Source organism: Megascapheus bottae, chromosome 17 (genome assembly GCF_031878675.1).
Source record: "Megascapheus bottae isolate mThoBot1 chromosome 17, mThoBot2.hap1, whole genome shotgun sequence".
Classification (NCBI taxonomy): Eukaryota; Metazoa; Chordata; class Mammalia; order Rodentia; family Geomyidae; genus Megascapheus; species Megascapheus bottae.
This window is the reverse complement of record NC_143525.1, coordinates 44,146,101-44,172,792: the sequence shown is the minus strand read 5'-3', so window position 1 is coordinate 44,172,792 and position 26,692 is coordinate 44,146,101. Positions and strand designations below refer to the sequence as shown.

General features: G+C 35.9%; 1 protein-coding gene and 1 long non-coding RNA gene across 18 annotated transcripts in view; both read left to right on the top strand.

Moving 5' to 3' along the window:
• Positions 1–26,692, top strand: part of Bcas3 (BCAS3 microtubule associated cell migration factor) — a 481,230-nt gene that overhangs the window by 142,339 nt on the left and 312,199 nt on the right. For 10 of the 17 annotated variants that reach the window (XM_090351160.1, XM_090351157.1, XM_090351156.1 and 7 more), the window contains 3 exons: positions 781–1,045; positions 21,762–21,915; positions 22,508–22,615. In XM_090351160.1, the coding sequence (XP_090207286.1) occupies positions 781–1,045; positions 21,762–21,915; positions 22,508–22,615 (527 nt within the window). The remainder of the gene's footprint in view (positions 1–780; positions 1,046–21,761; positions 21,916–22,507; positions 22,616–26,692) is intronic. The other 7 variants (XM_090351166.1, XM_090351162.1, XM_090351164.1 and 4 more) reach the window with 1 other exon arrangement.
• LOC150051968 (uncharacterized) lies at positions 8,954–14,948 on the top strand. The gene is made up of 3 exons (XR_016538366.1): positions 8,954–9,571; positions 9,690–9,759; positions 14,834–14,948. It is a non-coding gene; the product is annotated as an uncharacterized LOC150051968 (long non-coding RNA).

Here is a 26,692-nt window from a genome sequence, read left to right as displayed (position 1 = left end):
CAGAGAGGCAGGCTTCATAATATCTTTCCTTCCTTTTTTTTTTCTTAATCACTTTGCTTGTATACAGACAGCCATTTTACTTCTCACATTCTTTTTTTTTTTTTTTTTTTTTTGCCAGTCCTGGGCTTGAGCTCAGGGCCTGAGCACTGTCCTTGGACTTTCTCAAGGCTAGAGCTCTACCACTTGAGCCTCAGCACCACTTCTGGCTTTTTTTTTCAATGTATGTGGTACCAAGGAATTGAACCCGGGTCTTCGTGCATGCTAGGCAAGCACTTTAATCACTAGGCCAAACTCCCGGCCTACTTCTCACATTCTATTTTAATAAATTTCATATGTACTTTTCCCTATTAGTTCAAAACCTCAAGGATTTATTATATTTCTTTTTATTCCTAGCATATAACAGTGATAAACCAGAGTATTTTAATGAATGCTTTAATTACTTTTTGACTTAATTATATAGGGCATTTTTACTTATTACACTTATTAGAAAATATTTTAGGAAAATTACCCTGATTCCTATATTTTTTTATTACACTTCAACAGAATGACACTGTGTAGGTTGTGTTTTATGACTCTGTGAAGCAATGAACAAAATTTTCTACTCTAAATTGTGACAGATTTCTGAAATTTATTAACCAGAATTCATTGAGACGCTCTCACCTATACATTCTAAAATAAATCTGATGCGGCAACTAATTCCATTTCTTCTTGGTGCTATGTGATACTCTTAGTAAGTGATTTCAGGCATTAAAACATAAACTCTACTTATTTCATTTCTAGGTGCAGGACATATGCTTCAGCCATGACTGTCGCTGGGTTGTGGTGAGTACCCTCCGGGGTACTTCTCACGTGTTTCCCATCAACCCTTATGGTGGCCAGCCATGTGTTCGCACACACATGTCACCACGAGTAGTGAATCGCATGAGCCGGTTCCAGAAAAGTGCTGGACTAGAAGAGATTGAACAAGAGCTGACAACAAAGCAAGGAGGTCGCTGTAGCCCTGTTCCAGGTCTATCTAGCAGCCCGTCTGGTTCACCTCTGCATGGTAAATCTCCTTTGTCTCTCCTCACTGACTCCTTCAATCTTCCTTCCCAGTGCCCTTAATTTTTAGTATTTTTGATGTATATATAATAAGATTTTAAGCTCACTTAATATATTCTCATTGATTAATCCATGCAGCAAATTTGAGGCAATATAGAAATGTAATACATTTGGAGAGGCCAGGAGTTTGGCTTAGTGGTAGAGTGCTTGGCTTACCATGCACAAAGTCCTGGGTTCGATTCCTTGGTACCATACACATAGAAAAAGCCAGAAGTGGTGCCATGGCTTAAGTGGTAGACTGCTAGCCTTGAGAAAGCCCAAGGACAGTGTTTATGCCCTGAATTTAAGCCCCATAACTGGCAAAAAATAAATATAAGACATTTGAGACAATTGGAATTATAAACATACTATGCTATTTTTTTTAATTTAAAAATTTTGTTTAGTTGTGGATAAAGTCCCTGACCTTTTTTTCCTCTACCACTTAGCTCAGGCTCCTGAGTAGTGAGCTAACCACATCTGGCGATACTGTGCTTTTTTTCTTTTTTTGCCTGTCCTGGGATTGAGCTCAGGGCCTGAGCATTGTCCTTGGACTTTCTCAAGGCTAGAGCTCTACCACTTGAGCCTCAGCACCACTTTTGACTTTTTTTCTATGTATGTGGTACTGAGGAATTGAACCCAGGTTTTCGCGTGTGCTAGGCAAGCATGCTATCACTAGGCCAAACTCTAGGCCCCTACTGTGCTATTTTTGATTTCCAACCTTTTTTTTTTTTTAAGTATATAAGGGTATTAGGTATATAAGGGTATAAGGTAGTGTGAGCCACTAGCACCCAGCCAATGCTTACTTTTTGAGTATATGTTGGTGTATGACATAGATACGGACACATCAGTTGTGTATGATCTTAGATCTTTTCTCAAGTTAACTAAAGTGTCCCCAAAGACTCTGTAGAGAGTTAGTGCCCATGTGCAGTGTACTAGATAGACATGTTAAATCACATCCATTTGTTGATAAATTAAATATTCATCTTTCTGTTTTTCTTACTCTACTAGTCAAATTGCATACATCCTTCTTTGCCAGACTTTGGACACAGTCTGGTAACATTCAGGTCATCCACTCATGTATTTTATTCAGCAAAGGGAAGGGAGAGATTAAATAACCAAAGGACTGCCTGCCAGTGTGTTTTTGGTGAAGATTACAAATTATCAGACAAGGATTTTATTATTTTTTAAAGGACAGTGGTTGCAGAGTAACACTATACCATTTCTTCTGAGCTCTATTGCTTTCACAGCTCTCCTTATGTTTTTTTTGGAAATCTCAAAGAGATTCCACACTTCTCGATAACACTTGATCTCTTCTCTAAAGCAAGGAATTTTAGAAGTATTTTCCTCTGAATATGCATGTGGTAAAATGTGATTATCTGAGAATTTCACCATCACTCCATGTTGCTTCCTGATTTTGGAAGCCTAGACATTTAGCATGATCATTTTTCATTTTCTTTTTGTATCTTCCAAGACAAAACAAAATAGGCATTGTGTTGGTTAGTTCTAAAAATGATGTATTTACAGTTCATGTGGGTAAACAGTCTCATGCTGGTTAAAACAATGTAAACCTTTGAACAGGGAGGGATTCATCTTGAAAATGAATCATGTTTTGGCGGTATTACTGTTGTTTGTCTGTGCTCTTTTTAGCTAAGTAAAGGAAACTGTTAAATAACAGTTGATATAGGGGTTATTTCCTTTTTACTTCTTGGAGCCAATCCAGTCCTGGATAGGAGATTTTTCTCTCCTCCTCTCTCTTGTCCTCCTCTCCCCCTCCTCTTCCCTTTCATCCTTCTCAACCCTTCTTTTTCCTATTCTCCTCCTCTCTGCTTCAATCCCTTTCCCTCTCTTGCCCCCTTCTCTTCCCTCCCTCCCTGTCTACATCTTTCCATCCTTTGCTCTCCCCTTTTCAGATAATGTTTATTTATTTGAAATATAGTCTTCCTAAATATTTCTTTCACTTCTGCCTTGTTGCCTGAACCTTAGTGTGGAGAGGAATTCTTAGATGAGATCCATGACCGTTAGCCCTAAGTCAGCATTAACTTCCATCATGCATAGAAAAATGATAGAAAACACACTTGAAATATCTTGAAGTATTATATACATCTTCAGATACTGTTCTTTTATCACTGCTTTTAAATTATGTGTGACTATATAGTAATATTACTGTTTTATTTTACCAAAATACCACATTATATTAAATGTATTTGTTATTCTACTTAAACCACTTCATCCAATGTATTTATAAATATTTTTCAGAGTATACAACTTCCCCACGTTCAGTAGAAATAATCTGTTCTGTAGAAATGATTTTATACCTACTATACTGGCTTCCAAAAAAGTCTTCCTGGTATTTCTTGTCACATTGCATGTTAGTTGGTGTTTTCTAAGATTTTTAACATCTTTAGAATTTGTCTAAGAAAAGGAATTTAAATTATTATTTGCTGGAATAAAGACATTCCCAGTCATATTGCTTTCCATATTAACATGTGTCAGGTACATTGCTTCATTCGGCAACTATGAATTAGTTTGTCTCCTGTCTACACACTGCTCTAGGCTCTAGGGATCTAGCACAGAACAAACTGGGACATCCCTGTTCCCTTGTACCTATATGGAAAAAACTAAAAAATGTCAATAGAATAGAAACTGCCTATTGATTATTACAACGTTGTTATTGTTTCTATGCTTTACTGAGATGGTGATATATAAGACTTGACCTGCTGGAAGTAATAGGAAGAATGGAATAGCCAGAGTAAAACCTTAAAACGAGAAGGGACTGATCAGCGTGGCTAAAGCCTAGTGGCCAGATGTGAAATAGGTGATGGGTTAAGTGAGGTCATGTGCAAGATTGCTCAGCCTTTGACTGGTTCATAGTTTCACAGAAAAGTGATGGAGTATTTTGAGTTAGAGTGATGCTGTAAGACTATGTTTGAGCCTGATTCAAGTGCAAATTTTTATAAACAATGTATTTCATGTCAGATATGCAAGAACAGACAAGTCTGGTGATTAGTAAGACTTTTGGCCTAAATAACTAGAGGAATAAGTTGCTGTCACTGAAGTGAAGATGCCGTGGATAAAACAGGTCTGATCATTGATCCCCTGTGACTGACTGTTGATTGTATGGTTCTGGAGCTGACTGGAAACGACGACTAATTTGTATGGAGATAAATGGTCTGGAAGGCATGAACAATAGTTGAAGCCAAAAACAAGACTTTAGGTTGTATAAGAACCATAAATAAGAGATGTCCTTCACCAAATAGCCAGTTACCTAAAAAGGAAAACCAAACATGAGAGGCTTTGTGAGAATGTTTTCATGGAGCAAGCAGTGATTATTGTTAAATTATTGTGATTGCTTTCTGAAGACTAAAACTAGAGAAACAGTAGAATATTCAAGGTTTTTGAGCTTTGTTAAGAATGGGTTTGGTGGAGTAGTAAGGACCTTGTCTGATGATTTTAGTAAGAATAGTGAGACATTGTCGTCTGTATGCATTAAGGCATACAAAAGTAAAAAGGAGTGGGAAAAAAGGAATAGAATCTGTTGTTCCAGAAATAGTAGCCTGGAGAGAAAGGCCGAGTCCTCTAGGAGACATGGCATTCCATACATTATTTGTAAGGTTTTGTTCCATGGGCAAACCATCTCTTCTTATGTTGTTTATGCCCCTGAGAATTCCTGAAGCAAGTTGAACTGCTAACACCAAGTTCCACACCTGAACTGGTTTCCTGTTATACTCTTCAGGTGTTCATTTGACCATATCTTTCTATCCCAATTAACATGCCTTTTTTCTCTCTTAACAGATACTCTTGAATTCTGTGTATGTTCTGTTTTCATTCATCCTTTATCTGTATGGGTTGCTTGCCGCTTCCTATTCATGATTTTTTTTTTTTTTTTTTGCCAGCCCTGGGGCTTTCTCAAGGCTAGAGCTCTACCACTTGAGCCACAGCACCACTTGTGGCCTTTTCTATGTATGTGGTACCGAGAAATTGAACTTGGGTTTTCATGCCTCCTAGGCAAGCACTCTACTATTAGGCCGCCTATTCATGATTTTTGAAGGTCTCTCATTGCTAAGATAATTGGAGAATCTGGAGTCCAACTGTCATATTAGATAAATTGATTCATCAACCTCAGCCTCATTTTCCTTTTTGTAAAATAAATATCACCAGCATTATAGAGTTTCTGTGACAAATAAGGCATTAGAAATAATGCTTTGCACATGTCAGATATAGCTGTTACTGTTAGCATGTTTATGAATTTTGCTGTTAATTTGTCAGTGTAAGGACTAATTCATGCGTTTTCATGTTTTTGGTTTAGTAAGGTTTTTTTTTTTTTTTTTTTTGTGGGTCATGGGCTTGAACTCAGCCTGGGCACTGTCCCTGAGCTCTTCAGCTCAAGGCTACCACCCTACCCATGAGCCAAGCCCCACTTCCTGTTTTCTAGAGGTTACTTGGAGATAAGAGTCTCAGGTCCTTTTATGCCTGGGTTGGCTTTGAACCTTGATCCTCAGATCTCAGCCTCCTGAGTAACTAGGATTACAGGTGTGAGCCACTGTGCCCGGCTGGTTTATTAACTCTTTTTTTTTTTTTTTTTGCTAGTCCTGGGCTTGAGCTCAGGGACTGAACTCTGTCCTTGGGATTTCTCAAGGCTAGAGCTCTACCACTTGAGCCTCAGCACCACTTCCAGCTTTTTCCTATGTATGTGGTACCGAGGAATCGAACCCAGGTCTTCATGTATGCTAGGCAGGCACTCTACCACTAGGACAAACTCCTGGCCCCTGGTTTAGTAACTCTTAAATGAATAGTTCACTGAATAATGAGTGGATGCATTAGAATTCTGCTTATTCTGTACTAACTTTTATAGTAAAATTGGGCTCAATGTTGTCCCCAATTCGCGGTACTGATTTGGAATTGAAAAGGGACACCTATATTAAAAAATGATAAAGTCTTTTTTGGGGGCTTATTTTAACTAAACATCAGATTATGCTTATTATGCACTTACTATTTTGCTTTTGTCAGTTCTTTATTTCAGAAAGTTACTCTATTAGGTTTAAGAATGTAGAGTTTACCATGAAATATAGGACATGAATTTGTAGAAGGGCTTTGTGCTTGCTTCTCTAGTTCTTTGAAGTTCATCTTTTCTTCTTAAACTCATTTGTCCTCAGAGGACTTGTGTTCAGGTCGAACATTTGGCATACGAATTCCAGATTCTGTTTTTTTCCAAATTAAAGTTGTTCATGAGACCAGGCTTTTGGAGGAAGCCTATTTTTTTCTTTTTCTTTCTCCTCTTGGGACTTTTACTTTCCTTGCTTTAAAAAAAAAAACAAAAAAAACAAACTAGCAGTATCAATTTTCTTTTTAGCATCTGTATAGAGTATTCATTTTTACCACTATGAGACTGTTTATAGACTTCATTTGATGGTTTATTGTCATTATTTACTTTTGTTGATCAGGAGTTTTCCTGATACAGACCACATCACAATTGTAAATCCAGAGCACTGACACATTCGGTCTTAAATAGTTTCACCTCCTTAAGAGAATCAATAATAATGTGATGCTTCCACATCACTGTTTACTTGTAGAATGAAGTTTCCACGAATTTGTTTTCATTTTTGCCAAGGAAAATCAATCATGTGTACTGTGGCTCTGTTTTAAATTTTATGCCTCATATGACAAGAGAATATAAATAGTGAATGCATGGGATATGGGGAAAAAGTCTTTTGGGAAACTTTACTACCTAGAGTTTTGCTGATTCCTTGTGCTTTCTTTCCTTAGCTGAGATGCAGTCTTGTTTTTAAATGTGCCACTTTCTAAGTGAATTTCTTTCTTTGTCAATTTTTGATCATTTCTCCAAAATGTTGGTATCATATTATGGTAGCATTTACTATACCTAACTCATTTAAATATTGTCATGTCATTTTCTGTACTTTATCAGAGATAGCAAGTGAGTTCTTTATGGAAGTGTGTGGAAGCAAGCAGTCTCACTGTTCTGGAAGTGAAGTGCATCATTTCAGAACCATTAGTTGAAGAAGTTATTAAAGAACAGGATTTTGTTAGAGCAGTTTTGTCAATACACATTGAGAAATTAGTGTGGTTGCCATCATTTTTGAGGAAAATGAAAACCTGGGGAGAATCTTGAGAACATTACAGACAGCTTAGTCCCCCTAAATTATACTTTTGAACTGTAGTTCTATAAAAACTAATAATTTTAAATGTCTATTCAAATGCTATTTATATATTTTGTCTTTAAAATGAGTGCCAGTTAAAGTCATTATTAGACTTATAGGTAAACGGAATTTTTGTTTTTTTTCTTATGACTAAAGAAATACACAGTTTTTTGTTTTAACTGGGAAAATCATAAGCTTAAGTTTTGAAAGTTGTATTTTATTTTATTTTATTTTTTCTCCCAGTCCTGGGCTTGAGCTCACTGCCTGAGCACTGTCCTTGGATCTTCTCAAGGCTAGAGCTTTAGCACTTGAGCCTCAGCACCACTTCCAGCTTTTTTTTCTGCGTATGTGGTACCAAGGAATCGAACCCGGGTCTTCATGCATGCTAGGCAAGCACTCTACCACTAAACCAAACTCCTGGCCCCGAAAGTTTTATTTTTAAATGAGAAATGAGAAATGCCTCTAGAGGGCAATATTTTCTCAAGTTTTCAATAATTAAGGCAACTCTGGTATGAAGTTGGGGTTCTGTGGGTGCTGATGCCTTATTCTTATATAATCCCTCTTTCCTTTTATTATGTGATCTGTGACTTATTCTGTATCGTCATTATAGAGAATTGGACTTTGAAAATACATTGCTCTCAATTGATATCCTTTTTTGAATACTGTAACTTGATGCTTAGTTCCTATTCATATAGTTTAATATGGGATAAAATGAGTTGTGTAATTTCAATATCTTAGTGTGTTCTAAAATTTCTTTCTTTGAATATATCCTGTGGTTTTTATCTGTTCAATTTAATGTACCAGAGAGATAAGATTCCATTAACATGGCCATTTATTATTGTTTCCTGTTATAATACTAATTTTACTTTTATTTAAGAGATAAATTGATTATACAACTAGTTATGTTATACTTTTATGATGCAAAAGTGTTTCTTTTACTGTTCCTTTTTCATCTCTTCCTAAATTTTCTGCTGCTTGCTTTTTTACCTGCTTCTTAGATTTCTTTAATAGTTATCCTATATTGTAGTCCTAACTTTCTTTTTCTTTTTCTCTTTTATTTCATGAGGATAGCCTTAGTTTTAACTTCTGAATGCATTTCGACTTCTGCAGTCAGTGTTTTAGTAAGCTCTTAATTTCTTAATTATCATATCTTTTTTTTAATAACATGTCACTTTATGTGATACTTCCGAATTTTTTAAATCTATTTTGAATCCTATATTATCTCCATTTTCTCAAGGTATTTTTTTTCAGTTTTTGTTTTATTTTGTTCTGATCTTTTACTTTCATATTAGAACAAGTTTCTTATCCTTGACTACAAGTTTCTTTTCCTTGGCTTAACTGGATACATTAAAAAATATTGATTCATCAGCCTGATTAGGCCAAAATAGTGATTTTTAATCTTTGTCTGATCATTACTATTTTCATGTGTAATTTTATTCTACTAGTCAACAAATTTAGTGCTAAGGAGATAATTCAAATGTTTTGAATTGATGTATTAATTTACAGGTCCTAATGAATCAGGACTAGATATCCCCAATAGTTGCTACTGTAGGTATTTTCTCTGAGATTAATCCGCTTGCTCATAAAAGAATTATATCATTTGTTCAGGGTGTGTATGCTAGGGATAATGAAGATTGTCTGGCAAGAAACTTTGAAGTTGATTTTCAAGGAGTTGAAGAAGTTACATTATTTTAGCCTAGTGATTTTAAACAACAAAAACCAAGATTTGGTAATTTATTTGCATATTATTCTAATGAATTCTGGTGTGGTTTCTTTGCCATAAAAATTTTGTGTGGAAACATGGAGACAAAATTTTTAGTGGTGAAGTGGGGAAAAAAAAACCCATAAAAATAAGTAACTTTGGAGAAGGATCTGAATACTTAAGTGCCTATCAAAAGAGAGATCTAAAACATTTTTCCCAACATTTGAATTAAGCGTGTGTGTCAGCTTTCTTAGAATATGTAATAGTGACCTAATGATAAACCCAAAGAAATTTAGGATTATTTGGCTTGAGTGTAGCAGGTAGGAATAATTTAGTGGTTTAATAATCTCAGTTGGAAATAGAAATCTCTTGTTGATAGTTGTAATCTACTCACTGATTAAAAAAAGACGGCTCACTGCTATGCCAATATATGTATATTGAAAAGTAGAAACTATGATGATTTTTGCCGTAAGAGGGTGAATGGCATTTTGAATTTGGACAAGGACTGGAAAAGGGATTTAAGGTTCACTGAAAGAGTTATTCACATTGGTTGATGTGTTTTTGCAGGTGAGAATATTGAAGCTACAATGAGACACCAGAGAGAAAGTACTTCAGAATGGACAGAGGGATTAATGTAGGCATTGTTCCAAGTGGGGGCTTCAGAAGTGATAGAATATTGCATTTTCAGAGTAGAGAACTAACCCTAGTAGGAGCACTAAATACTGTTTAATAAAAATTCACTCCTGTCTTAGATGTGATATGGGTTGAAATGAATCCATATTTTATAAAATCATGTATGAAGAAAAATCCAAGATGATAGTGGTAAGTTATAATGATCTATCTGATTAAGTTACAATTCTCAACTTAAGAGAATTACAGGGAGTAGAGTCACTATGTCTCAGGTGTTACATGTTCCAAATTGTGAGGTATCACAGTTGTCTAGTGCTAATGCTCAAGAACTTTCCCTAAAAAGAGTGCTAATGGATATAAGTAAATGCATGGATATGGTTTAGCAGAAGTAAAATTACAAGTTCACATTATTATTTTATAGGGTGTGCCAAGTTTAAATTACTTTTTGGGGAGCAGTTATTTTTTAAAATTGTTAATAATTTTGGGCAGCAAAATTAAGTGTTGTTTTCCTCCTGAGAAGTTGTAAATATATTTTGATGGAAAGTACTTGAATATTTGTAAACTGGAAATAAAATATTTTAGTAAAAAGTTTTATCTTAGACCCTTTATTAAAATAAAAAATGCTGATTTGGCCCTTTCACACTCCACTCCTATCTTTGTATGGTGGTTAAAATCTGTTGCACTTTCCCATCTGAAGGAAATGCATCTTTGACACTTCTCATGACCTGAATCATGATGCTGAAATGGAGCCAGAAAATATTCTTAACAGTCATGGGTAATAAGAAGGAAGGCTTCCGTTAGTGGGTGGGGGAGGGTGTACTTCATGAACTGGAGGTTGAGGGGCGAAGAGAGCCCTTGCTACTTTGGTTTTTATCTCCTTGATTAGGAGGAAAGGTGCTGACATTTCATTGGTTTATTTGTTATTCAGTATAATCAGGACTTTGGTTTTAACATTTAATTTTCCCACAAATATTCAGTGGTTAATATATAATTCATCAAGTTTTACCAGTGTTGTTACTTTAGTATCTGTACATAAGGAAATATGCTTAATATATTGCAATTAGTTCAACATTTTATCTTATGACAGTAAGCTTACTTTTATTTCTGAGTAAGTTATTTGTAGTTTGATATTTTATGCAAGTTCTCTAATCAATAGAAGATAGTTATCTAACCTCCCCATGCATGTTGCATGTATGTATATGTGTATGTGTGTATCTCTTTTCTCTCTCTCTCTATAGATATATATGTATATACGTACAGATTGTAGTGCTTCAGTGTGTGTTCTGTTGCTATGATGCAAAGATAATTTTGAGGTAAAGATGGAAGAAGAAAGTATTGTCGAGAAATAACTTTAGTGAGGTTTTATGCTAGGGGAGCTAATGTCCCAAATTTATGATCTCTTAGATTATGATGTTTTCATTTTGCTCAATCCCCTCCTCTGACCACCACCGCCCCCCCCCCAATGTGGACTAATTTCTCTCAATTCTGAGCCCCAAGTTTCAGTACTGTTTACGGGCTTAGTTTAGAGGAGTGAGGGTTCTGAAAGTGCTTCAGTGTGCAAGGTTTGGAATTAATTTGAATATTACAACAAATTTTTCTTCCAATTACATTTATTTGTATATAGATTTAGGTCCCTTACCCTGCCCCCATAGGGTTACATTAATTTATATAGTTTATTTTCTGTTTCTTTTTTAAACTTTTATTCTTTTTTTTTTTTTTTTTTGGCCAGTCCTGGGCTTGAGCTCACGGACTGAGCACTGTCCTTGGACTTTCTCAAGGCTAGAGCTCTACCACTTGAGCCTCAGCACCACTTCCTGCTTTTTTCTATATGTGGTACCGAGGATTTGAACCCGGGTCTTCATGCATTCTAGGCAAGCACTTTAACCACTAGGCCATACTCCCGGCCCTAAACTTTTATTCTTAAATGAATGTAGAACTATACTTAATACTAAACATATAAAATGAGTTAAGCATTTCTGATGTTTCCAACATATTAAGAACATCATTTCTTAAAAATCTTGTTTTGGGGGCCAGGAGAGAGTGCTCACCTAGCATGCACGAACCCCTGGGTTTGATTGCTTCATACAACATACACAGAAAAATCCAGAAGTGCCGTTGTGGATCAAGTAGCAGAGTGTTAGCCTTGAGCTGAAGAGCTCAGGGACAGCGGCCAGGCCCAGAGTTCAAGTCCCGTGAATGAACCCCCCTAAAAGATGTTTGTTTTTTGTTTTTTTAAATCCCAGATTCTTGATATGCTCTAAGCATAAAACAGGAATGTTGAGTTTCTTTCTTTAGATAGGATATTCATTCATATTTAGTTCAATTCAGGCTTACAAGTAAGGCTGATTAAGGTTTAATTATATAATACTTTTTATATTTCAGTACCATTCCTCACATTTTATTTTCTTGTACTCTTTTGTCCATTTTGTATTGTTACTACTTATTAATATTCTGGTTCTCAACTCCTCTTCAGTGCTAATCTTACCTCTTTCTGCTTTGGATTTTGAGACTTACTTTTGGTGTAGTAGAAACTATACTTGCTCTACATACGCTTTTAGAAGTAATGATTATTTCTTTATGACTTTTGCTTTTCTGTATCAAATTTTTCAATTGGTTGAATTTGTATTAACTTCAAGGAAAGAAAATATATGTTGTATTTGGTAAGAATAGTGAGCTGGTAAGAATAAATTCCTTTTCCATAGGAAAGGACATCCTCACAAATAATAAATTATTTATATTTTTTAGAATTTTCTCAATAATTTAAAAATAATTACTACAGAGTCATTTGTCTGAGTTTCAGTTTAAATTCTTGTAGCAGTTAAGTCCTTGTACTGTCTGTTACTCAAGCTACATTGTAGTTAGTGGAATGAAGTAATGACAGTGTTATTAATAGCCCAAATCCCCATCATGTAAAGAAAATTTGATTTTTTAAAAAGTCTGTTTTGTTGGCAATTTATCTTCCAACCTTTCTTTTCTTTCCTGAAGTACTCAGAAGGAATGTCTGTGATGAAATGAAAAGTTACTTGGGAAGTACAACAAGTGTTTTTGTGATACGTATAAATGGCCATGTTTTTACTTTGTTCCCTCCAAAATAATTGTAAGCAGGAACAAATCAAGTCAAAATTGCTCTTGAACATTTTGTCTATAGTTATGTCTCCTGTTTGTTGGGTTACCAGTGTACTAAAATATGGGTGTGTGTGTGTGTACATGTATATAAAATTTGTTCTCTTTTAACTGTGTGTTCTTCTATCCTTGGCTCCTGTGAACAAGCATTGCTTCCGCCCAGCTTGGTATGTGGGTCAGAAGGCACTGTTTCTCACCAGGGCGCTGCTGTTTCCTTTTCCTACTCCAGCAGATTACAGATTACACTGGAACATGCCTGAGAAAAGGTCAAAAAGGAGGGTGAAAGTCCTGGAACTGTAGCTGGGAAGCTTGTCGTTCTCATCTAGGAAAGGGGAAGTACGAGATAGAGGTTCCCATCCCAACCAAAAACAACCTACATGCAGGAAATTCCTACTTTTCAGGGTATTTTGTATGTGTTTTGAAAGGCGTTATTTGATTTTAAGTATTGAGAGTTACACTGAGGAAGCTTTTATATTAAATTAGATGGAGAGCAAAAACTCAGCAGTGTTTTTTAACTTTATAGAGCCTAACTATCCCGTGATTGTCTAGAACAGGCTCCCATTGTACTCCTTTTGTCAGAGTCAAAAGTCAGACCTTTCCGTCTATAGAGTTAGCTTATAGTCCTTGGTAAATTTTGCATGTTCATGCCTATGATTCCGTAGAGAATATTAAGAGCAGACTGAAAGTTTTGATCTTCAGTGGGATGCTGAATGTTCACACACAGCCCTTGTAGACTGTGTTGCTGTTACTCAGTTTTTATGTTGAAACAGTGAATTATAGGGAATGATGTATTTACACAATGTGTTAGATGAGGAAATTTTTGGAAGTAGCACAAAGAAAATGGAAATATATGTGAATGAGGTTGTTACTGTAGATTTTTCTCCTGGGTGCCAGAGCCAATTGTAGGCCGTGGCTAAGTATCTTATATCACAAAACAGCAGTGGATCTTTTTGGTATGTGGAGAGGTGCTGAGAATAGAATTTGATGTAGTTGAAGGTAGTCTAGTACACGGAATGATAGGACTGTCTGTCTCTAGCCTAAACTTTCTGAAAAGTGGAGATCCTGGAAGGAATCAAATCTGTGTTCCTGAGAGGAAAAAATTCCCCAACAGTGCTTGCTCAGAGGGCACCACTAATACTGCCTCCTTTCTTCCTTTTGCGTGTTTGCAAATGACTAACATTTCTGCAGCTATTTTTCCTGAAATCCTCAATGACAATGATAGGACAGTGTTCTTTCATCCTCCCCTGCGCCATTTGGCCCCGTATTACTCCATTACTATGTTTATTACTTCCTTACACATTCTATAAGAGTCTTCCTTGAAGCCATTGGCAGCAACCCTTAGCCTATGCCTGAAGAGACTTGTAACAATGTTTTTTTCTATCTCATTGATCTGCTCTTTTCTGATTTAAAACTATTATCCTTTGATTAATGTTATTTGTATTGATATTATTCTCCTTGGTTCATAATATAATATAATAGTAATTTTTTAAACCAATTTTAGAAGGGACATATAATTTTATTCTTTTTTTTCTTTTTCCTCTTGTCTGCATTGAAAGACATATCAATTCATACATATGTCCCCAAAACATACTGACAGTACCTTAAGTACTTAGCATAATGTGAAATGTTGAGCCATTTCAGGGTCTTGCTTGCTTTAGAAGTTTCTTGCAGTTGGCAGTTTGCCACATTCACATGTTCTCACATCACTGCATTCAGAAGCTAAGAATACCAACCTGGCAGCTTCTGCACAGAGGGTAAAGATAAAACAGAAAGGAGTCCAGCTTTCCAGCCATGTTACCTGGGAGCTGCTGCTGATGTCTTTTCCACAAATGTCCAAGTTTGTCAAAGCCCAGTAAATCTTGGAAAGTTTATTTTCCTTGTAGCATCTGTGTTTTATAATGGGTCTTTTAATTTGTTTTTACTTTGTCTGCAGGGATTTCTTTTGTCCGGAGTTTTTAGACTCTGTCTTTTTTTTTTTTTTTTTTCCTGTGGAAGTGAGTCTGTTGATGATGACTGGTTTGGGAATATGCTTTTCTGCAAAGCTGACCTGACAGGCTGGTCTCCCCATGCAGCAACGAAGCCCATTGTTATTTTCTCTGTTCACTTTATCCTCAATTCATTTTTCCTCTGTTTTTTTTTATAGCATAAATGGCCTGAGAAAATATAATCTGTGACAGTGCATAAATAAAAGTGGCATTTAGAAGTTAACAAAACTTTTAGGGAACAGATCACACCATGTCAATCTCACCTTTGTGAATGGCGGGATCCTAGAATACCTGAAGGTATTTCTTTTCCTAAAGGTAGTGGAGGTGGGGGAAGGGAGAACAGATGTTGTCTTAATTGCTTATTCCAGGATGCAAATTTGTTCACATTCAACACAGAAAGCCAGTGCTTGACCTCCAGGGTGAACTATTCTAGTTTAGTGGCCCACGTGTAATATGAAAAGTAACGATAAAAGCCATCACAAACTGAAGATAGGACAAAACCAAACTATTATCACTTCAGTGATCAAGGGGTGTTTTATGGAATTCTGATTTCTAATTCCTAAGTTCTTCATTACTTTGTTTTCAAATAGAATGTGTACTTTCATTTACTGAGAAATCATTTTATTTGAATTTGTGATTGTTTTTTTTCCTCTAAGAGCCCATGTATCATAAGAACTGGTTGCCCCCTGAAGGATCAAAGCTCTAGTAGACTTGGATAAAGACTCAAAGCTTGAGGGCTTATGCAAGTTTATCTATATAGAGTCAGCCCAAAAGAAACGGGGATGAGAGTCTTAGAAGAGCTTATTTTCTCATGAGAGTTTTGGGACTTCCTCTGTCTGGTTGTGCCAGAAATACTGTGAGAATATCCATTCTCATGGCATTTGTCACTTACAGGTCCTTTTCCCAGCTGGAGTTAGAAAGACTGTCAAATATTTTAAGGCTTCATGAAATCTAAATTGCAATTTAACAATCTCTGTGGTGACCATTCTATTGATAATAATAAAGATAAGAGAGCTAGAGAAAATGACATGTTTTTGTCCTAATTTTGTTCACTTCATCATTACTATCATATATTCCTGAGAGAAAGCACAATGAAGATGGAAAATACAAAAATACTTGAACCAGGTGTGATATGGACACAACAGGTTTCTTCCTGTGAAACCTTAGGGATTGAGGTTTAATGAAACATCTTGCAATAGAAAATTTTGTCTTGATTTTGATCACAGGGAAGTTAGCAGGTTGAGTCTCATTGGTCTAATCAATAAAAGATGTAAGTTGGGCAGTGAAAGAAATTTGGCTTTTTATTTATTTACATCACCCATTCCTGTGCTCGGAGAGTCTGAACTCAGGACCTTACATTAAAGCTTGAGTTATGCCCTCAACACTTCTTGTCATAGTTAGTTTACACATACAGTCTTTTACTTTTGCCTGAGCAGGAATTGGACCATGACTTCACTACCTAGATTACCTATGTTTGTTGATATCCTCTGGTCATTTTTTTTGAGATTGGTTGTTGCTAACTTTCTTTAATTGGCTTTGGACAGCAGTTCTCCCTGTTTCCATTTCCTGAGTATGTGTGATCATAAGTATGAATTTTTTTAAAGACATCGTATTGCTAGGTAGCCATTAAAGCTTCTACCACCAGAATACTAATATTACAAGAAAGTATCAACTAAACTGGCCTCTTCTGAAGTATATTGAATGCCCTGTATTTTTTTTTACTATAGATCATATGGCTATATTTTTCTCTGCTCATTGGTTTATATTAGTTCTACATGGAGATTTCATGGTTACATATTTAATTCATTTAGCAAACATGTATTGAACTATTAATTATTTTGTGTTTACTAATAAGATTTCTTGTGTTTGCTAGGTCCTTCATTTTACTAACTTCGGACATAATTGTACCTTCCTTTGCATTCTTTTTCTCTCATTCTCTCTTTTTCTTTCTTTCATTTCTTCCTTTATTCTCTCTCTTTCTTTCCATCTTTCTCTCCTTTCCTCCCTTCCTTCCTTCTGTGCCCATTCTAGAGCTTGAACTCTGTGCCTTGGTACTGTCTATTGCTTTTTCACTTAAGGCTGGTGCTCTACCACTTGAGCCATACCTCTACTTCCAATTTTTGATGGAGTGAAGAATCTCAGAGACTTTTTGTCTTGGGCTGGCTTAATAATGTGATCCTTAGATCTCAGCCTACTGTATAGCTAGGATTATACTCATGAGCCGCTGGTACCATGCTTCATAAATCTTTCTGTTCTTTATTTTCTTTTAGCAAAATCAGAGGATATGAGTTTATTACTGAGAGATGAAATTTATATATTTTATCTTTTCATATTTCCTTTAAAACAACAATAAAGGTAAATGCTTCATATTTTTTCTCTGAAACATTTTTCTGATATCCTATTAGCTCAGGCCATTTTTTTTTCCAGTCCTGGGGCTTGAACTCAGGGCCTGAGCACTGTCCCTGAACTTCTTTTTTTTTTTCTTCATATATTTTTATTGTAATTAATAGATGGGTTACATTATATTCACCAGATAGAGGTGCATTACTTCACATACATTGATTCCCTTTCTCATGTCTTGGTCCCCATTTCCCTCCCCATCCCCGCCCCTCATCTTATTTTCCTTTCTTCCTTATCTGACTTCAAATAACCAAATATGCATATATACAGTATATCAGATACCAGGTGAAATACTCCAACAATATGAGATAACCAAGGGACAGCAAAAGAGATGAGAGATAACATAGTACATTAAGGACAACAATCACTCATATGGCTTTTTGAACTTCTTTTGCGCAAGGGTAGGACTCTACCACTTGAGCCACAATACCACTTCCAGCCTTTTCTGTTTATATGATACTGAGGAATCTAACCCCAGGCTTCATGCATGCTAGGCAAGCACTCTACCACTAAGCCACATTCGTAGCCCTAATGATGAATTTTAATAAGTACTTTGTCTACACCAGTCTGGAAAGTGTTAAATATCACCAACTGACATGTATAAAAAGGTTTGCTTTTATTCATCTCTAAACTTAAACAATTGTAATGAGATTCCTCATTAATTTCTTCTGTCTCCTTTTGTATATATGTATTATTATTGTCTAACTAAGTAGCCTACAGCATCTTGTACACATTATAATGTCTATTTTCATCTGCACAAAGGTGTGAATCTCTTCTATTAGATTTTCTGAAATTTTTTGAAAATTGGTGGCAGAGGATGAAGTAATTTATTCTGTCCCCTTTTTTTCAAGAAGTATTTATCAAAGTTTTAACTTGCCAGTTCTGTAGACTAATGTGACAGATTGATCTTCATGGAAAAAGTGGCATTTGTAAGCTACTATCTTGGTTATGATATCATCATCGATGTATACATTTGTGTGTTTGTGTCAGTGTGCATGTTTGCTCAGACCAGTACTGGGGCTTGAACTCAGGGCCTTACTTTCTTGTTTAACTTTTTCATTCAAGATTGGTGCTCAACCACTTGAGCCATAGCTCCATTTCTGTTTCTCTGCTGGTTAATTTGCAGACAAGCATATCATAGAGCTTCTTGCTTTGGCTGACCTTGAAACATAATCCTTAGATCTCAGCCTCCTGAGTAGCAACTATTACAGGCATGAGCCTGTGGCTTATTCATTGCATACTTAAAGAAAATGATATTCTTTTTTTACTGCCTCTGAAGGTCAATTTAATAAGTTTTTGTAATTATCCTGAGACATACTATTTTATGTGCATGCACATGTCTGTACATGTGCATGCAGTTACTGCACCTTGAACTCAAGATCTCATATTCTACCTCAGCTTTCTGTTTTGTTTGTTTGTTTGTTTGGAGGGGTACTGGGGATTAAAACCAGGATGTTGCACTTGCTAGGCAAGTTCTTTGCCACTGACCTACATACCAGCCCTGCCTCAGCTTTCTTATTCACAGCTGCCATTCTTATCAGTTGAGTCCTTCATTTTACTGGTTAATTGAAGATAAAATCTCATGGACTTTTCTTCTGAACTGTGATTCCCAGCCTCCTTAATATCTAGGATTATACGTGTGTGCCACTGGTACCCGAATATATTTCAGAAATAAATTGTGAGTTAGACTTTATTTGCTGTCCATATAAGTTTTACTTAGTTCAAATTATTAAAACAAAATTATCTATCCATACTGCATTTAGTGCCAATGCACTGGTGTCTCATGTCTGCATCACTAACCACCTTTCAGGCTAAGATTATGAAGATCATGTTTCAGGCAAACCTGTGCATATATGATACTTCTTTTCAACTGATAGCTGGGAGCAGTGATGGCCACCTATAAATTGTAGGTCTGTGAGAAGCTGAGATTGGGTCCTGTCAGAAAAATCCTTAAGATTACATTTCAACAGAAGCAACTGGGTATGGTTGCATGTACTTGAGATAAGTGGATCATGGCCCAAATGCTTACCCTGAAAGAAAGTGCAATCTCATCTCAACAATTACCAGGGGAAATGGGATGGAGCCATAACTCGATGGTAGAGCATTTGTGTAACATGTGCCAACCAAAAAAAGTACATTTCATGGTTAACAATATAAATGAAGTAGCTGATTTTTTTTTAAAATCAAAAGTTAAGAACAGTTACTTGAAAGTAACATTAGTTTAATAAACTCCAAAACAGTTTCTATGTAAATGTGTTATAAAGCCTGGTCTCATTTTGTAACATGGAAAATGAAATAAATTGTATAAGTTTCTATAAATCTATGACTTATTAACATTTACTAGAAATCTACAGATAGGAAGAAAATGCTTAAGTTGTAGAGTATCTGCCTAGCAAGCATGAATTGGTGAGTTTGTCTTTGGCACCAAATAAACATGTGATGCTGGTGAAAAAGTAGTAAATCCACAGTTGGATGGACTCCACAAATAGGCTCACACAGAACAATTTCAATTGAATTTTGACAAAGGTAGGAAGGCTAGAAATGTCTTATTTTAAACAAATAGTGGCAGAATAAATTGGACATCTCTTTTCCAATTGATGAATACTCTACCATAAATCTCAGCTTTCACCTTATATACAAAAAAAATCACTAAAAGTAAAAGACCCTTTACAATTGTCCTCTCTATTCAAAATTCTACTGGAAGTTCTAACAAGTAGGTGATGAAGTAGAAGTCATCCACACTGGGAAAAAAGAAACAAACAAACGAAAAAAATCTCTTCTTTGGGGATTACAACATCGTTTTTTTTTGTTGTTGTTTTTTTTTTGGTAGAGTCCTATGGACTGTGCAAGAAATAAGTAAAGGGAAGAAAAAGTTCATAAAGCTGTAAGATTTAAGATCAGTATACAAAAATTATACGTACATTACCATATCAGTAAGCAACCTAAAAAGTAAGTACAGGTCTGTATTAAGTTACATTAAAAGGACCAAGGCATACTGATAACCAAAGAAGTGTAAAGTTGGTTGGTAGTAAGTTCCTGTAACCTAACTTGGGAGATGGAGAGGTTTTTGAACTGGCCTAGGCTTAAAAAGTAGTATATGAGTCAGGTAAGGTGGCTCACTACTATAATCCTAGCTACTCAGGAGGCTGAGATCTGAGGATTGAGGTTCAAAGCCAGCCTGGGCACTAAAGTCCATGAGACTCTTATCTCCAATTAGCCACTAGAAAACAGGAAGTGACACTGTGGCCTAAGTGGTAGAGCAGTATCCTTGAGCTGTAGAAGCTGTAGAGCTCAAGGACAGTGCCCAGGCCCAGAGATCAAGCCCCACGACCAAAAGAAAAAAAAAAGTATACAACTTGTAGCTTGAATAGTACAACACAACATGGAATAAATGGCAGAATATCTACATAAGTAGAAAGGCACTTCAAATTGCTAGATTGTAAGTCTTGAATTGAAAGACTATGTTAGAGATTTTGATTGTTACACTGCAGGTATAGACTCAATCATCAGGAGCCCAGTTACCAACCATCATGGTATTCAAGTCCCTTATATAAAATGGCAAAGTATTTGCATATGCTGTGTGCATATACTTCTATATACTGTAAATCCCCTCTAGATTTCTTTCATAGCCTCATACAAGTAAAAATTGGTAATCATTATTGTTTATGAAATGGTGATTAGAAACAACAGTCTATAAATGTTTGGTACAGACAACCATCAAAAACTTTAATGCATAGTACACAAACAAGATTCATACCTAGTGTTATACAAATGTTACTGGAAAGAACCTAAGGCTCTACAAAAATATGCACTATGCAGCAGGATATACATATATGCATTTATATTACTTCATTTATATGGATTCAGAGTAGTGTTCTGTGTACAGTAAATTCCAAGTTTTGACTTTTGGAACTTTCTGGAATCTCCTTAGAAATTAGGGACTGTGTGTGTGTGTGTGTGTGTGTGTGTGTTTCTAGAACCACTGGGATTGTTGCTTTTGCTAGGAAGATATGTATCTTTAGGCCACGCATCACAGACCTTTTCTTGTTTAGTTTTGGAGGAAAGTCTCTTTTATGTCTTGACTAGTCAAACTGTAATCCTTGTTATACTTTCTTAATCACTACAATGACCCATGTACATCTCGATTCCCAAGTTTCTATTTGTTGACTGAGAGTCTCACTAATGTTTTGCCTGGTCTGGCCTTGCACTGCTCTCTTTAGAATCTCTACTTCTGGAGTAGCTAATATTATAGGTACTAGCCACTGGGCATGCAATTTCCTTCCCTGATTTCTGAGTCTATGGGCATGGGTAGGAAGGGTTGCTTGTACTTCCCTACATTATCTATAGCTGCAACAAAATACCTATCAGAAGGCCGATTGCCTTCTTTTCCAGAAATTGGCAAAGGGTAAAGAAAGCAGTTGGTTTTGTTGATGTGTCCTGATCCATCTGAGATGAGTAATCAACCCTGACTGCTTTTAGAAACATTAGGAATTCATCCTCTGCTTGCTGAGATTGAAGTCTGTAAGCAGGTCATATTTGTTAGTGGAATATTTTGTTTCTTCCAAGCTATGTAACTTTCTAAAATTCTATCTTTGATACTTTTCTTAACTGATGACTGGAGTCAGTGAAATCCTTATCCAAGGTTAGGGAAATTTCTATTGATATTTGTCTTTGTTTTTCTCTTAGTAGGGAAACTGAACAGCCAAGACTCTTACAACAATTTTACCAACAACAACCCTGGCAACCCTCGGCTTTCTCCTCTTCCGAGCTTGATGGTAGTGATGCCTCTTGCACAAATCAAGCAACCAATGACATTGGGGACCATCACCAAGCGAACAGGGTAAGGTCTTTGGTGCTTTTTTTTTTTCCCACAGCTGTTGGAGGGTTGAATAAAAATGAAACATACTTTTTCTTTGTATGGTTTTGATTATGTTCTTCATTTTTAGCCCATATGAGCCTTAATGGCAGCAGATTAAGTACAAAGTATAGAACATGTACAAACATACTGAAACACAGCCATGTATACCCACCCACAGGAGAAAAAACAAAGCAGTGACAAGTTGTGAAAACTAGTATTGGTTAATAAAAACCAGATCCATTGACTCTTCATAGATTTGCTTCCTCATTTGATGCCTGATAGTAGTTTGCTTTTCTTGGCTTTTACTAATGTGATTGGGATTTAATTTGACTTCCAAATTTTGGCAGACATGAATAATAGGAGAGAACTTTAAATGATAGCCATGTTTCACATACTTTATCAAACTCGTATTAAACTTCAACATGTATATTACTTCTACATACATTTATTAGTAAATCTATTGTCATGTGAAGACATTCAAAACCAGTTTTCTAAGATTTGGGCTTTTTTCAAGATGGCTCCATACCATCCTTCAAGATTTAATAACTCACTTGATTTTTTGTGCTTATTTTAGCTTTTTAAAATATTTTGTCGGCCAGGCATGTTGGCTCATGCCTATTAACCCAACTACCTTGAGGCGGAGATCAGGAGGATCACAGTTCGAGGCCAGCCCAAGCAAAAAGTTAGTGTGACCCCCATCTCAACTCATAAGCCAGGGATGGTAATTCAGGTCTGCAATCCCAGCTATGTGGAGGCCATAGGTAGGAGAATCAAGATCCAAACTCTGCCTTGGCCACAAACAAACACAAGCATAACTCAGTAACTGTGACACTCTGTGTGGACATTAACTAAAGCTATATATGCATCATAGATTAAGAGGAGTGCCTGTCTTGCAAGTGTGAGGCCCTGAGTTCAAAATTCAGGACCACCAAAGAGATAATTTCTACCTGTTAGGATTATAAAGTTACTGTTTTCTGACACAATTAGATCACTGGGTAGCTAATTATGTATACCTCTGAAAAGTCTGTGTTTTCCTATGCTATACATATGTCTGTAGCCAAATTATTTATTTTCCTCAATGAACATTTCTCGTATTTTACCTCATGATTTGAAATGTAACAGATTAACATTAAAATTCTTTATTAAAATAGTCAGGAGAAAGCCCTATTTTGGGTTTTACATAACCTGTGGGATCTTTCCAATGATATAAATAGATGGAACTATTTGTTGATAGCTTTTAATCTTGTACTGATGGTAAAGTGTTTAGAGAAGTCTCTCCTATGAGGAAAATGTTCAGCCTTCTCAGCATGTCTTTTGAAGGCAGACATTTAGGTATCTCTAGAACATAGAAATTGAGTCTCAGCATAGGAATCTTGAGTTTCAATTGATAGGCATGCTATATCCCAAATCATTTTGTATACCAATCTAGTAGATTGTAGATCTTTTTATGTCTTTGTGTTTAGTAGAAATGTAATTTTAAATAGAACGTTCACTTTCTTTTCTTCTGCTGGTTTGTTTTAAATTGTGTTGATTATGATAGTTACGGATTATGAAAGGATTGGTTTTCATCGTCATCATCATTATTATTAGCTTATCTTCTCATTTTGTAAAGATGCATTCCCTAGTTGTAAAATCAAAGGTCCTAAATCCCCAAACAGAATTGTTGTGTACCTACTTGTATTTTTTATTCTTCCCAGTGTTGTATAGTTCTACCAGACTCCTAAGTTTTGTTTTGTCATTCCTGAATCTAAGTTTAAGCATCTTCAAAATGGTTATAATTTAATTGTCTATAACTTAATTTTACGTTCAGAGCTAGGGAAATGTAAGAATTTGGTTTCCGAAGTTTCCTGGAGACAAGCATTTTCTTGTGCTTTGTTTCCCATGTGTTTCTTTTTTTTGTTATTTTCAACATAAGCCCTATGCTGTCTTGTAACACACAGAATTAGCGCTCCAAGTAGGTTTCCACAAAAATTCTGAGATTATTATTGAATTAATACATAAAATGATATCATGTTAGAATTTAATTAAGATATGTATGTTCAGGGCTAGACTGTGATTGCTTTTGTTTTTATGTGGAATTTTCTGTAACTGACATAAATTCTCTTGTTCCCTTTCCCTCTGTCTGGTCACCCCTGTCTTCTTCGCTCAGATGAGTCGAACCTGTTAATCACTGATGAGCTTGCATATATGGTCTTTATTGCCTTTATTTTTTTTAAAAAAAACTTGCACAGAATCTCTCTGCTTTGGAGCTTTTGTACGCCCTATTATGTACACTTACATTTATTAATTATTAAAGTAGATTTTAGTTATATTGTCTCTTTTGAAATGAACAATGTATAATACTTGTTGAGCAGATGTTTTAAATCTCATCAGCTTTCAAGTTACTTTATTTCTGTTAAGTTTTAATGTTTGTTTGCAAAGGTCTTCTGTTCAAGTTTTTTGAGAGAATAATTGACACTGTTGTAAAAGTAGTATTTGGTTTTAGATTTTGGACAAAATTTCAGATTGACAAAGTGTTTCAAGACCAACAATAAGAATTCCTGTATATTCATGTTTGCATGGTGTTGAGCTTGAGCTAGCTATTTACTCAGTCAGGATTTGCCTTCCCTTGCTCTTCAGGCAGGGACACCAGTGCACCATTGTTTGCAGAGTAATTTGCAGATTTAATATCCTTATATTACTTCAACTTCAAAAGCACACATCTAAAGGCAGGGACATAGGGATGTTTTCTCATATGATAATCACACTAGAATTGTCCAAAGTAGGGAACTTAGACAAAATTCTGTTCATTGAATTTTCTTCTTTGTTTTTTTTTTTTTATTTGTTTGCTTGTTTTTTGGTTTTTGTTTTTTGTCATGGGGCTTGAACTCTGGGCCTGGGTACTATCCCAAGCTCCTCAGCTCAAGGCTAGCACTCTGCCATTTGAGACACAGCGCCACTTCCGGGTTTTCTTTTTTGTTTTATGTAGTTGTTCTCTGTAATGAATGCTTGTGACAGAGCATGAGTTCAACACAAAATTATCCTAACTGCTGTTCTTCTCTTCCCAACTACTGTCCTTTTTTAATCCCTTCCCATTAACACATTTTAAACTGACTTGTAAACACTGATTCTAATTTAAACTTGATTATTACAGTATTGGATTATAAAACTTAATATACTTAAGCACTTGAAGGAAGGTTCGTTCCTTAAGTTCCTTCCTTCCTTCGTTCGTTCGTTCGTTCCTTCCTTCCGTCCTTCCTTCTTTCTTTCCCATCTAGCATTTGTATTCAGGGCCTGGGTGCTATCCTTGTCCTTTATTTGCTTAGGTTTAGTGTTCTACTTGAGCCACAGCTCCACTTTAGCGTTTTGGTGTGTAATTGAAGAGTCTCATGTACTTTCCTGTGTGGACTGGCTTTGAAACTGTTATCTTCAGATCTCAGTCTGATGAGCAGCTACGATTTCAGGGATGAGCCACAAAAGCCAGCTTTTTCTCTTCTTTTTTGGAGAAAATGCTTCCCAGCCCATCTTGCTAGTAACTCAGACTGGCCTCAGTGTTGCAGTCCTCTTGCCTCAGCCTCCTGAGTGCTGGCACTTGAGGCTGTACCATCACACCTGGCTTTAAGTCTTTGTTGATTATACTCAGACATTCCTATTGTGATTTTTTTCTTTCTCACTTATACAGTGGCCCCAAGATTTAAAATCTTAACAGTTTTCATTAAAATGCATGTATTTGTCAGTCTTACAGTTGACTTGTAAGAAGAAAATGTTTTTTGAGTTTCCAGTTTTTCTATCTGCTGAGTTACAAAAGCAAGGTCCAGATTTCATCTCTTTAGATCTTATCATGTTAGATTTTAAGGACTATGTATATATGTAGATTTTACTGAAACAGTGCTCAACACTGTAGTTAATTGTTTCTATTACATTTTGTGTTTTCAGAACTGAAAAACTTGATTTTTCTCCTTATGGTACTAATGTGAAAAGCAAATGAAGTTTTTATTTCCCAGGTCTCTTAAGTTTGGAAATTTGTTTACTTGTACTGTGATTTTATAAAACAGTCCCAATGCTTTTAAAATGAAATTAAGGTACTCAATAATAATTTATGTAACTCAGTTGTCATCTATCTCTGTCTGAGATATTTTGCATATAGACATAAAAGAATTATGAAAATTTACACTTCTATAAGATTTCTAGAAATTGCCTAAGGTCTAATATTTAAACATCCAAATTGAAATGGAAGCCTCGGCTTAACTCTTCAGGGGATAGTTTGTGTGTTTACCATATTTAACATCTGTCCTGTAATTTTTATCAATGTATCTCTCTGACTTTGTGTAGTGTCAGAGACCATCTGTCTTTCTCCCAGATAACATGAATTTAGTAAAACTATAAATGGCAGAACACAGATGTATTTGCACCTTCTTATTCTGTACCTCAAAGCATCTCTTGAAAGAGAGAAGGCCTTGGTTGACAACAGCTGTTGCTTTCTCTGACAGCATGAACCAAGGAAGGCAGAGGAAGCACTAGGAATTATTTGACTTCAGCAGTCACCCATTTGAACAGAATCCATTTTGTATTACTCTAAGACCAGAGGAGTGGAAAGCCAAGCTTATTATCTCACTGTGTTTGTATCATCTGTAAGGAAGATTGGTCCTGGTTACTAAGGATTTGTCCCATTTCTTGGGTATTTTATTTTATTTTACTTTAGCATTTATGACTTCATGGGTATTCTAGTGCCTGCCTCTAGCTTCACAGTGTAAACTTCTCTAGGAGATATCTTCAACCA